Source organism: Choristoneura fumiferana, chromosome Z (assembly GCF_025370935.1).
Source record: "Choristoneura fumiferana chromosome Z, NRCan_CFum_1, whole genome shotgun sequence".
NCBI lineage: Eukaryota > Metazoa > Arthropoda > Insecta > Lepidoptera > Tortricidae > Choristoneura > Choristoneura fumiferana.
Window position 1 is genome coordinate 24,496,165 of NC_133472.1, and position 13,636 is coordinate 24,509,800.

The following is a 13,636-nucleotide window of genomic DNA, read 5'->3' on the forward strand; positions in this document are numbered from 1 at the left end:
TGTCTAAATGTGTGTAAATGTCTTCCTATAAAATACCTAAAGAGGCAGAGATAAAGAAAATTCTGCAAGAAACAGAACGTTTATAATATTTTTAACTCAAGAAATATTCTGTACACTATTTATAGTTTTTAATCGCCAGTTTGGATCAAAATGTGATGACCTTTAATCATATACGAATAATTAACTTTTAACAACTAAAGCACTGCTTCAAATTCGATGAAATTTGGAATGGAAAAAAGCTTGAACTAAATAGTAGTAACTACGAGTAGAATATTTTTAAACAGGAATTGAGAGCGGATAAGTTCTCGAAACACAGTTATTAAACTATGTATAAATATAAATATAAATCGAATTAATATTATGTGGCAAATTACGTATTCATATTGTGTTATTTTGTAAGTACATTAAAAAGTAAACAAAATTATAACTTCATCTAATTACTTCTTTTATTCGTAATCATCATCATCATTATTACGACTTTACAAAAAATGTTTAGAACCCCTTCTTCTGTGACCTTCTAGAGTCCAATGTTATCCTGAATGGACTATAGCGGGAGTAAAACGCACCACTTAGTCCATAGGGAATAGAAAGTAACTATTTTTTACCCAAAGTGGCGCAGGCAGAACGAATGCAGCCAAGAAAATTATCTATATACAGTCAAGGGCATAAATAAATAACTATAGGTAGGTAAATATAGTTTTCACCTCAAGATAAAGTCATAAATACCCTTGATTTTTCTTAGCTGCACCATCTCGGTTTTACTGTGGCTCTCTTTAGCCCCTCGTTATAAAATAATAACTATAAAAACCGGCCAAGAGCGTGTCGGACAAGCCCAAAATAGGGTTCCGTAGCCATTACGAAAAAATTAAGTAATATTTTTCTAAGGATTTCGTATTTTATACGGAATCATCCAAGTTTATGTATATTTTATACCTTAGGCTACTATTTACTCTTAAATTACTAATAATTCTCAAGCAAACTTAGCCGTTATAGTTTTCCTTGTAAGTTTGATATATTTACTACCATCCTGATATTTTTCAAATTTTTTCACCCACCGGTTTAGATTTTAGAGGGGGGGGGGGAGACGCTCGATTTTAATGAAAATGTTTACATTAAAGTTGAACATTTCGCAAACAAATCACTGCATCGAAAAATCGTTTTTGCAAACCCCTAATGGTTCTAAAAGACCTATACAACGATACCCGATATTAAAGCTTTCTAGCATTGATAGTCCCTGAGAAAAGCCGCGGACGGACAGACAGACAGACAGACAAACAGACAAACAGACAGACATGGCGAAACTATAAGGGTTCCGTTTTGCCATTTTGGCTACGGAACCCTAAAAACTCGAATATGATGAACCTCTTTACAAGTAAAATCTTAAGTTTCATTTATTACTTATGTTTTGATCAATCTCAATGACTATCAAACTTGTTAAGTTCCAGTTCTATTAAAGTAAATGCCCTTGGGGACAAAACTTAAATTAACCAATCACCAAACCTCATAGTGAATCACCTAATCCATTTATTCGCAATCACATATGTAACTATACCTAACTATTCCTCAACTTTACAAGACAATGTAGGTAGGTAAATGAATACTAGTTACTGACTAATAGGTGGGTGCTTGTAAAATCCAAACAAACCGTTACGTTTTAGCAGTTCCATAATTTTTCCCACAATTAACTGAAGAAAATAGTTTTACATTTCCGAATACAGCTAATGATGCCTACGAGTTTATTTCAATTTTGAACCCCCGACGCAGAAAGAGAGGTGTAAAAGTTTGACGCCAATGTCTGTCTGTCTGGCAGCTCTCAAACGATGGACCGATTTCAATGAGGTTTCTTTTATTTGAAATCAAGTTTATTTCCTGTGGTTTTTAGATAGGTATGTTTGTTCATTGAAATCTGATATTGAATTTTGAAATGACAATGTAGGGTCAACTTTTTTTTAAGTCGGTTAGAGTTTATTTCTACAACAACTTGCCATATCAAACTAATATTATAAAAGCGATGATTGCGAGTATGTGTGTGCGTGTGTTTGTTAGTTCTTCACGCTAGTTAAAACCACTGAACGAGTTTGGATAAAATCTGGCATGGAAATACGGGGACTTTTAGAATAACACAAAGCATAACACACTCAACACACTTATCATCCCAATACTCCCATGGGATTGCAAATTTTAACCGCGGGTTTAGAGACATGGCATTTGGCACGGGTATTGTTTTTATGCAACGTTACTGAAAACCACGATGTCATTTCGGGAATTCCCACGGGAACGGATAAAGGCTGGTCGTAATATAATTTACATGTAAGTAACGACGTTGCGTTTCTACCTACAGACGAAATATTTCAGACACCCACTTACATAGGGAAGTCGGTTAAGTTTCGACACACTTATTTATAGCAGTTATAAACTAATAAACAGATAAACTGGAAAGGTCCAAGGTTTTTAGTAGAGGTATACTCGGTAAGAACGAGTTAATCATAGGGTAGGGTAGCGTTAACAGGTGGAGGTGGAGGAGCGGGCCACGTCCGCAGCCGCGTGCTCCGAAGGGGTTGGACGACAATGATGTCGCCAGGCAACGGAATCTTTGTCGCTGGTCGCAGCCGCGCTCGCTCACCCTTTAATTAAATTTATTGTAGTAACTTATTTTCCAGGACCGGTCCCAAGGTTTCCACACTTCCGAGTCTCGCTCGAAATACCTTGTATGGTTTCACGGCGAGTGACGGAGTCTGCAGTTTTTACACTTTGACGTCAATGCTTTCACAAAATGTTAGCCTTACAGCCATCCGTTCGGTGCACGAGATATAATTTTTTACCTGATTACGGCAACGCAAAAGGAGGATTTTGATTTTTTGCATTTTAGCCCAAAGAAAGGAGTGTCGTACAGTAAGGGAGTGTGGAATAATTGGTACAGTGAGTTAAAGTAGGTACTTACTAAGAGCTCTTGCGCTTTCGTGAGATCGGCGGTGATGACAAAGTATTATCAGCGCAGGAGCCATCGTAGGTTGACATGTCGAATCCGTCAGAAGTACTGCAATGTAACACCACAATAGCCAAAGGCTCGCATTTACTTTATGTTTTATGGTATAAGTGTGTGCGTCATAGACAGTAAAGCAATCAAGCAATATCAGATGAAATGTGTATAACAAGCACAGTTTGTTTTCACCAAATCAAACTAAACTAAATTCAGCAACCGAAAACACTTCACTGAAAAAGTTGAAAGAAACCTATGTAGGTAGAGATACTGTTATGATGCTTTTGATGTTATTATTATAATAACGACTTATGAACAATAATATGCTTATGAATATTGCTTATTGACACGTGGCTTCATCGCACCCTAACTTAAATCCCGCTGCAGTACGAGTAAATACTGAATACATACATAATAGTACAAATACAGAAGAAACTCAAAACAAATAACGACTCTTGCTACAGCATAATGACAATGCATACCTACGCGACGAATCGATAAAAAAATATCATTTTTTATCAATCCAGTTTTCGGAAAATTTTCAAAATGCTGGAGCTATTTCAGCCAATTCCAAAAGCTCACGAGGTACAGCTCACAGAGCCGCCAGTTAGGTAATTTAATTCAATGAAAACACATACGTGTGCGCATTGATAGCAGGGGAGGCGACATCAAAGAAAATACGAAATCTAGGGGAGAGCTTACTATTGTTTATCCTTTCTCTTGCGCGAGTCAGCCTGCCGCGACGGCTGTGGCGAGTGCGGCTGGTGCGGCGCCTGCGCCGGCACGAGCGCACCGGCGGCGTCGGCCGGCCCGCCGCCCGCGCACGCTGTCAGCTCATACGGCGGTGCCGCGCTCGTATTCGGCGCACTACAATAGAGAAAATGCAAGCATTTTTTTCATTTATTCAAATTCTAGTGTTTTATTTTTCAAAACGACCGGTTTCGATTCCCGAACTGAGTAGATTTTTTTTTTTGTATGAATGCAGTTTTTTTGTTAGGTAAGTACTACAAGCGATGACATCCCATCAGACTTTCCCGTACTGACCGATATGAATGTTACTCCCTGTATATGTAAGGCGGTTGTCACACTGCATTCCGTTACGCGTTAATTCGCGTGCGGCGACGACGCACCACCGTAGGTACGGATTTGCTTGCTCCGCATCTCCGTCTGTAACTGCGGTGCATGAAGCAAGAACCACATCGCCGTTCGGGAGTCTCGTGCAAACCGTCGTGCGATTCGCACCTCCATACGGAGAGATGGAGCCAGTGTGTTATACCATGCCGTTTTTATGTACCAATCATGATTCTACAGGACAAAGTTAAAAACCGCAGCACCGAACGCCGCTACGATGTGCGGAGCAGTGTGACAACCGCCTAAGAGGAGACACGCATTTGGCTTAATGTTATATGAACTTGATGTTACCGCATGTAATTAAAATATATATTCATATCCATAAATTAGAAGGGACAGTCACCGCCACCCACGGATACTCACGATCATTTGAGAAAATAGTACTCGTTTCCTAAACATCCCTACATTATAATGTACTGGTTTGGAAATGTGGTCGCTACAAAATGTTTCCAAATGTGTATTGTGCACGACAAACAGTTAATATGTAATGTAATTTTTCATGTCTCCTGTTTGGAAAGTTTAATTTTCATGGGTAAATAGCCGGGTGGAAAATTGGGTGTTCATCTCTAGGGAGGAAAGTATTTTTCTTTTTAATTTTTCGATTAGCCACGGACAAGCCACGGAGTAGAAGATAATTGAGTTACGTCAATGACACTTTTTTTCACGTTTCGGCATGGCCATCTAGATGCACGTCGTGACCAAGGAGTTCATATACAACATTGGAGGTTGAACGCCGAACATCCGTTTGAAACTAAAAATTTGATCTTTATTACGTCACGAACATATTCCATCTCTTTCGTTAGTTAGGTTAAGAAAGAGATGGAAGCCATTCGTGAAATGTGAAAGAAAGAGATGGTGTATATAAATAAGTAATAAAGGTCAAACTTCTTCGATCGGCGTTCAACCTCCAGTTTTGTACCTATATAAGCTCCTTGGTCGTGACCAACTTGTTTTTTTTTTATAGTCGGCCGTGGCAAGTGGCCAGTCGAAAAGGTACCACAAACCGTTGGAGGTTTGATATAAGTAAATCCAATTTATTATTATTCCAATTTTTTTCTACTATTTTACTTTCCTCACAGTCGAAATGAAAAGTAGTGTCTAACTCGGGTGAAATTACCCACTTTTCCTTGAACTATTGGCGCTCTCACTTGGTTCGAGCGCCAGAAATATCTCGGGTGAAATGGGTCACTTTCCACCCTTGGTTATCAATCTACTATTTACGCCAAAACTTATTTTTACCTTTACATATACATATATATAGGTCGGTAGGAACAAACCAAAGAAAATATCAAATCGGGAAAAATGCTATAATTTTTTTTATTGTTTTAATGTCTTCATTTGTTGCCTTATATTGCATGCTTGGTTTTCCCACTCCACGGGGTTGTGCATAAGTGGTGAGGGGTAAAAATGTACCCTGAAAGAGGCCAAGTTCATATTTTTTTTAACTATCCGTTCTCATATTAAGGCTCATCAAAGTTAATAAGTGTATTTTAAATATTTATAAAAAATTATTCGTTTTATCCCGTGATAATTTTAGGAAATCTTGAAACTGTTTTAACCTATCCATCCTTACATATATTATAAATTCGAAAGTGTGTGTGTTTGTATGTTTGTCCGTCTTTCACGCTGAAACGGAGCGACGGATCCACGTGATTTTTGGCATAGAGATAGTTTATGGGCCAGAGAGTGACATAGGCTACTATTTATCCCGGGAAAATTTGTTCCCAAGGGAACAGCGCGCGATAACCGGATTCCACGCGGGCGAAACCGCGGGAAAAAGCTACTTTGTAATAGTTTTTACTTCAATCGTACTTCCAAAATAATGCGTTTGCTAAATATATATGTGATTCAATTACAACTATTATAAGTTAAGATAAAATATCGTTGCACTTGTACGAGTGTAGATATGTAGATAGAACGCATAAAATTATACGGATTTAAACAAACCTTATCAATTAATAGAATGGGTAGGTATGAAGTTTTTTATTTATTTATTTATATATTGCATACATGTAACATAAGCTCTTAAAGTTAACATGAACCCTGGTAGGGTATAGCATTTGTTGTTATAATTGTTATTATCTATTTACTATTTTAAAATCTTTTCTTTTACAATATCTAATTTCTGTACCTATATTAATTAATGAATCCTACAATAACTTAACTTAATAAAGGAACATCAAATATCACTTGAGATCAGAAAATTTTTTCCCACTTGTTACAAATAATGCGTCGTGCCCGTGCGTGACGTGAGAGGTATATTATTACAAACCATCCTCCATAAATTCCGAGATCGAAAAGTAACATTTATCTATTAGGATTTTTTTAAACTTTTTATTATAGGATATGTGATATTTTGCTCACTTCTTAAATCTATGGGAATTCTATTGTATAATTGTATCGCTTAGTAACATGGACCGCTTTAAAAGACTTAATTTTGGTACAGGGAGAACTGGGTCATGTTTACGTCGCATGTTATTTGAAAATTTAAAAAGGTGGATATTATTTCTGACGAACAAGGCTACTTCCAAAATATACAAAGACAGTTTCATGACAAGCACATTAAGGTCGAGGGTTTTATTTGGGGGGTGCAACCAAGGTAGCCTGCATGTTTCGACACTATTTACGAGCAAGTGTAATAATTGGGTCATTTATTCATAAAATCACTAGATACAATACAATTAAAATAAGCAAAATAAAATCAACCTAAACCTATAATATAAACTACAAACTAAGACCTAAACTACAACCTAAAAACCACCATTCCGCGTCGTACCCGGCTCAAAGGTGCCCATAATGCCAGCCGCATTTCCCCGTTGTATGGCCAGCGCCACCTGCTGAACCAGGTACGACCCGGAGCGGGGGTCGCAACCCCTGTCCGGTAACCTACGGCCCAGCTCCCACACCAAAGATTTCGCTTCAGCCCCCCAAGGACCAGCCGTCTCGACCGCAAAAGGCACGAAATCATACGTTGGCTCCAAAGCTGAGTACTTGAGGTGCTTAGGCCGCGCGGCATTCTCAGTCGCGGCTCCAGCTGAACTCGACGTGCAACCCAAGTGAGATGGCGCGAAGGTACTCACGCGCGTCGCATCCCACCAGAGGCAACGTCCCCTCTGCCAAGGAACCAATGTAAGCCCATTCGGCCTCTTGCCGTCACTACGACTCAACCCCGGAGGCTCCAACACTCAGGGCACATTCGTTTGCACCATCGCTCGGCAAATGAGGCTTGATGGATTATTTTTAATTTTATGATCAAGGACAAGAATGTTGAAGAGTAGGTAGACCTACGAGCAAAAATACTGCATCCCAAAAGCAAGTATTAAAATATTCATAGGTACATACTCACTCATTTATTTAATTCTAAAATGCGTTTATTAGACTAAGGGGCTGTTTCACCATCCATTGATTAGCGTTAACCGACGGTTACGGTGATGCCGTCTCCGTCTATTCGAACAAAATAAATAGAGACGGCATCACACCTAACCGCCAGTTAACACTAATCAATGGATGCTGAAACAGCCCCTTAGTCTAATAAACGCATTTTAGAATTAAATAAATGAGTGAGTATGTACCTATGAATATTTTATTGCTAGTCGACTCCATGGCTCGCTAACGTCTTACCGTGCGATGAAAACTCCGCTTCGATGCCTAAGTAATAAAGTGCTTTACCGGAAAAAATTAAACATAAATATCACTGCTGCTTATGAATATGTTGTGAATTGGAAAATCCTACTAATATTATAAATGTGAAAGTTTGTGAGTGAGTGAGTGAGTGAGTATGTTTGTTACTTTTTCACGCTTAAACGGCTGGACGGATTTGGATGAAATTTGGCGGAAAGTTAGTTTATAACCTGGATTAAAACATAGGATACTTTTTATCCCGATATTCCCACGGGATAGGGATAAAATCTCGAAATAACAACCGCTAGGCTTAGAGTCATGAAATTTGGTATGTAGGTAGTTGGACGTCTGGAATAAAACATAGGTGACTTTTTGACCCGATATTCCCACGGGATACCTAGGGATAAAATCTTAAAATAACAACCGCTGGGCTTTGAGCCATGAAATTTAGTATGTAGGTAGCTGGACTTTTGGAATAACACATAGGCTACTTTTTATTCCGATATTCCCACGGGATAGGGATAAAATCTCGAAATAACAACCGCTGGGTTTAGAGTCATGAAATTTGGTATGTAGGTAGTTGGATGTCTGAAATAACACATAGGAAACTTTTTGACTCGATATTCCCACGGGATACCTAGGGATAAAATCTTGAAATAACAACCGCTGGGCTTAGAGCCATGAAATTTAGTGTGTAGGTAGCTGAACCTCTGAAATAACACATAGGCTACTATTTATTCCGATATTCCCACGGGATAGGGATAAAATCTCGAAATAATAACCGCTGGGCTTAGAGTCATGAAATTTGGTATGTAGGTAACTGAACATCTGGAATAACACTAAAGTGACTTTTTGACCCGATATTCCTACGGGATAACTAGGGATAAAATCTCGAAATAACAACCACTGGGCTTAGAGCCATGAAATTTGGTATGTAGGTGCTGGGCCTCTGGAATAACACATAGGCTACTATTTATTCCGATATTCCCACGGGATAGGGATAAAATCTCGAAATAATAACCGCTGGGCTTAGAGTCATGAAATTTGGTACGTAGGTAACTGAACATCTGGAATAACCTTTAAGTGACTTTTTGACCCGATATTCCTACGGGATAACTAGGGATAAAATCTCGAAATAACAACCACTGGGCTTAGAGCCATGAAATTTGGTATGTAGGTAGCTGGACCTCTGGACTAACACATAGGCTACTATTTATTCCGATATTCTCACGGAATAGGGATAAAATCTTGAAATAATAACCGCTGGGCTTAGAGTCATGAAATTTAGTATGTAGGTAACTGGACATCTGGAATAACACTTAAGTGACTTTTTGACCCGATATTCCCACGGGATAGGGATAAAATCTCGAAATAACAACCGCTGGGCTTAGAGGCATGAAATTTGTTATGTAGGTAGCCGGACGTCTGGAATAACACATACGCTACTTTTTATCCCGATATTTCTACGGGATAGTTTTGTAACTAAGGGACCCCATACATCCGTGTATTATTGTTATTATTATTTTGTAATTTTTTCTTTAATTGTATACTTACTGTAGTTTTTAAGTATTTTATTTGTACTTATTTTATTTTGAAAAAATGTCTTTCTGCCAAGCTTCTTGCGGCGCATTCTTCTTGGCAATGATGGTCTTTCCGAAAGTGCTGGTATTTAAAAAAATGACGTGTAAAAGGGGTTTAGAGTCTTGAATTTTGTACAGTTATTCACAACACAACCTCAATGAAGACCACGATATAAATTTAGGAAATTTCCAGGGGAATTTTGTAAAATCCCGAAAATTTAAATTGCAACTACCAGACCGAATAGTTTAGGCGTGCGAAGCCGCGGGTAAAAGCTAGTAGAACATAAAGCGAAGTCGTTCTTAGAAAACGTTGTTATGGCCTTTTTTTGAACTTTTTTAGAAATATCGGGCTTCTACTTTGTGTTCGAAGTATTCAATGCTAAAAGCTATGATGAAGACAAAACATTATTTGACATTAAGAATCACTCCAAATTGACTGTAAGAATTTTTAATCTTTTCAACATCTCTTATTCTTTTTGTATTTTTTTTCGCAACTGTATTGAAAACCGTTCGATACACGCGCGGAAATTTATGTACTATTTCTTTTCATTGCCTGTTTTAGCCGTTTTGCGTGAACTTTAACATGATTCAATATTAATATTGGCACCTGAGTATATTTACACTGGCAGCCACAGCCGGCATCAAGGCCCATGAAATAGGAATTTACATAAAACTAGCGTGACAGGATTAACCCTGCAACGTCTCTATCGGTTATTTGCGCTCACGCTTCACCGTATCATGTGCACGCGGAAGCAGTGCGACCTTGCACTTACTCCCCTCCCCCAACCCGTACCGCTGACACGTCATCCCCCCTGCCCTCCTGCTTCCGAACACATCATTGCAACTGCATCAAGTGCAAATGACAGACATACTAATAATCTATTCCAGCAGCGAATGAAACATGTAGGTACCTACGTACACAGGTACCACATAGCATTGTTCATCACTCTTGATTAGCTAGAGCTACCTACTTAATCTATATCTTTAAAGCAATTCTTGTATAAGTATTTATTTATTTCCGGGATCACAGAAATGGTTTTAAGGATTTCGATGGAATTTTCTACGTGGGGGTTTTCGGGGGTGGACAACCGATCTAGCTCAGTCTTATCTCTGAGAAAACTCACGTTCTCGAGTTTTAGCCCAAGCGTCGCTCAGATATTGTACAGTCACCTGTAATAATATCTGCCACAGCAGAGCGTGGCGGGGTTTTCTTTTATAGTTTAGTATTGATATTAGATGAAGTACTCAACCCCCTTTCTTTAATAAGTTAATGCAAGTGGTGGTACCTAGTTAACGATACCAAAGCATGTTTTTTTTTATAGGTATTGGTATTCCCATGCGTCAACTGCCAATCACTACTGAATCACCGCTTTATGGATTGTGTAACTGTTGTAACCGATAACAGATGGAATATATGTTCTTATAACAGCACGTGTATTATACCCAACTGCAAGTTAATAACCATTAATTAGAAGTTGCTGACGCGCTCAGAGATATTAAGTATATGTAGCAGTAAAACCTAAACAGCAGCAGAGTAGAATTAGAATGACTAAGAGCACAAAACACAACAAGGATACAACACAATATGTGTATTTTTGGTGATCGCCACTTTTCAAATCAATCTGTATGAAAAGGGAGCCATATATTTTGCTTGTCGGTAAAAATAAATAAATTCGCTCGTTTAAATAAAAAAACTAATCTGAAGCTAGGTGACCAAAGTTAAATTTATCAATTACCTTAGTAAAAAAGGATACTTAAAATTACAAATTTGTTTTAAGTATATTTACTAACTAGCTTAACTATATACACATAAAAACGTGCATCGTCTATATGCTTATCATTATCACGCAACGCTTACTGAATACTGTGGAACTCTGTAGTTCAGAAGTACAGTTAATTATTATGTTATGATACTGTAATAATATTATTTTCCTACGAATCGCTGCACGATACATACATAGCGTACCTACCTTCGTCGATAGAGAAACGTAGATCGTTTTGTCGCAGCACTCGCAGCAGGTAATTACCTCTGAGCGAGCCGTCACTGAGCAGCTGTGCGCACCCTTATCAGTGTGGAAAAGGTACTTTCTTTACATAACGAAAACATGTGCCACCAAAATTGTTTTTTTTTTCAATATTTCACTATTTTTCTAATCTAGTATATTTTTTAAGATTTTAAGGGTTCTTTTGCCAATTTAATATGACCTCTCCTTAGGTGCGAAGATAAGCTAAAAACGTTACATACCTTTCATAGATATAAACTATAAACGTATAACGTTGGGCTGTGCGAGTGAGAAAAGAATACAACATAGGTACTTACGTTGAATAGATATTTCGTAAAAAATATAATTGTCAAATTTGAAACTCCGGGTTCATTTGAGCTAGTGACGAATTGAAAATGCACCGCCAGGCGGCAAGCTATAGTCACACACTACATACACATTAATTTGGTATGATGAAGCTGTAGAAGGTCGAAAGTCAGGTAAATGCTTTGGAACACTTAAAGGTAACATTTCATTGTTTTTTGTAGGGTTCCGTAGTTAGCTAGGAACAGGAACCCTTGTAGTTTCGCCATGTCTGTCTGTCTGTCCATCCGCGGCTAAGCTCAGAGACCGTTAGTACTAGAAAGCTGTAATTTGGCATGAATATACAAACATATCAGTCACGCCAGCAGTGGTAAATAAAGTAAAAAAAAAACTAAAAAAAATAATTATCCGGTATTCCTATACCTAGACGTAAAGTAGGGGTGATTTTTTTCTCGACTAACCCCACAGTGTGGGGTATCGTTGGATAGGTCTTTTAAAACCATTACGGGGTTGCTAACACGATTTTTCGATTTAGTGATCTGCTTGCGAAATTTTCAACTTTAAAGTGAACATTTTCATTAAAATCGAGCGTCCCCCCCGAACTGATGGGCGAACAAATAAAAAAAAAACAGAATGATAGTAAATATGTATATCAAATTTACAAGGAAAATTTACTAAGGTATAAATTATACTTAAACTTGGAATATTCCATACACAATACGAAATCCTGAGAAAAATATTACTTGTTTTTTTCGTAAAGGGCTACAGAACCCTATCTTAGGCATGTCCGACACGCTCTTGGCCGGTTTTCTGTTTTTGTAGATATGTACATCTTAATGATTGTAAATGCTATCGGTTCACTTTGTCAGCCTATTAACAATAACACAAACTGGTCTGTGTAGCGTTTTGGCCAAAACTCAACTTAAAATAGATAATATATTACTTGATATGACATTGATGTAAAAAAAAAGTAATATTAGAGGTATTCTAGAAATTGAGCTATCTGCATATCTGATCCGTCAGCCGTTTATTCATGTGTGTGTGTGTGTGTGTGTGTGTGTGTGTGTGTGTGTGTGTGTGTGTGTGTGTGTGTGTGTGTGTGTGCGTGTGTGCGTGCGTGTGTGCAGGTGTGTGTGTATACTCGTATAGTTGTAAACCTAACGATTATAACGGCTCGTATAACCGACTTCATACTGGTAGAAAATTTTTTCATGTTTTTTTAGTCGGTTTTATTTTTTGTTTTAATTTTTTTTTTACTAACTAATGGCATGCAACTTCGTTATTTTAAATTTACTCAAATTACCATACATCATCATCATCAGCGTTATTCTCATCAACATCACCATCAATCACCATCACTATAATACTAATAGGAAACGTAAGGCCAGAGAAACGGATAACCGCATGATTGCCACGTAATTTGATGATTAATATTATTTTTCACTGATGAAAAAATTTTTTTTAGGTTTACATTTTTATATTGTTTGGTGATTCAGTTTTAATAACACTTTTATTATTTTGAAACCCAATACATATATGTAATTATTTGATGATCTATATTATTTCCAAGTTATTTTTAATTAATATTTAGGTAACCGTTTTAATAATATTTGGTGATTCAATTTAGGTGACAGATCTACTATTTTAGGAACAAATATTATTTATTAGGTGACTAAAAATGCGATTATTAGGTGATCAATAAAATCATACCCTAATACTTCCCATAGTACGAGTTGAATAAAGTAACTGACAAAACTATACTATGTCAGCTAAATAAAAGTACATGGGCGACCAAGCTTTGCTCGGGCTAGAACTCGATAATAAGCGTTTTCCCAGAGATAAGACCAAGCTAGATCGTTTTGTCATCCCCGAAAACCCCCACATAACAAATTTCATCGAAATCGTTGGAGCCGTTTCCGAAATCCCTGAAATATATATTTTTATTTATTTATTTAAGGAGAACCAACAGCTAAAACACAATATATGTAGAAGGAATAGCAACACAGAGCCAATTACAG

At 37.6% G+C, this 13,636-nt stretch overlaps 1 protein-coding gene across 6 annotated transcripts in view; it reads right to left on the reverse strand.

Annotated features, from left to right (window-relative positions):
- Positions 1–13,636, reverse strand: part of cyc (basic helix-loop-helix ARNT-like protein cyc) — an 82,828-nt gene that overhangs the window by 20,080 nt on the left and 49,112 nt on the right. For all 6 annotated transcript variants that reach the window (XM_074093616.1, XM_074093625.1, XM_074093609.1 and 3 more), the window contains exons 2-3: positions 3,683–3,847; positions 2,942–3,037 (exon numbers count right to left, since the gene is read on the reverse strand). In XM_074093616.1, the coding sequence (XP_073949717.1) occupies positions 2,942–3,037; positions 3,683–3,847 (261 nt within the window). The remainder of the gene's footprint in view (positions 1–2,941; positions 3,038–3,682; positions 3,848–13,636) is intronic.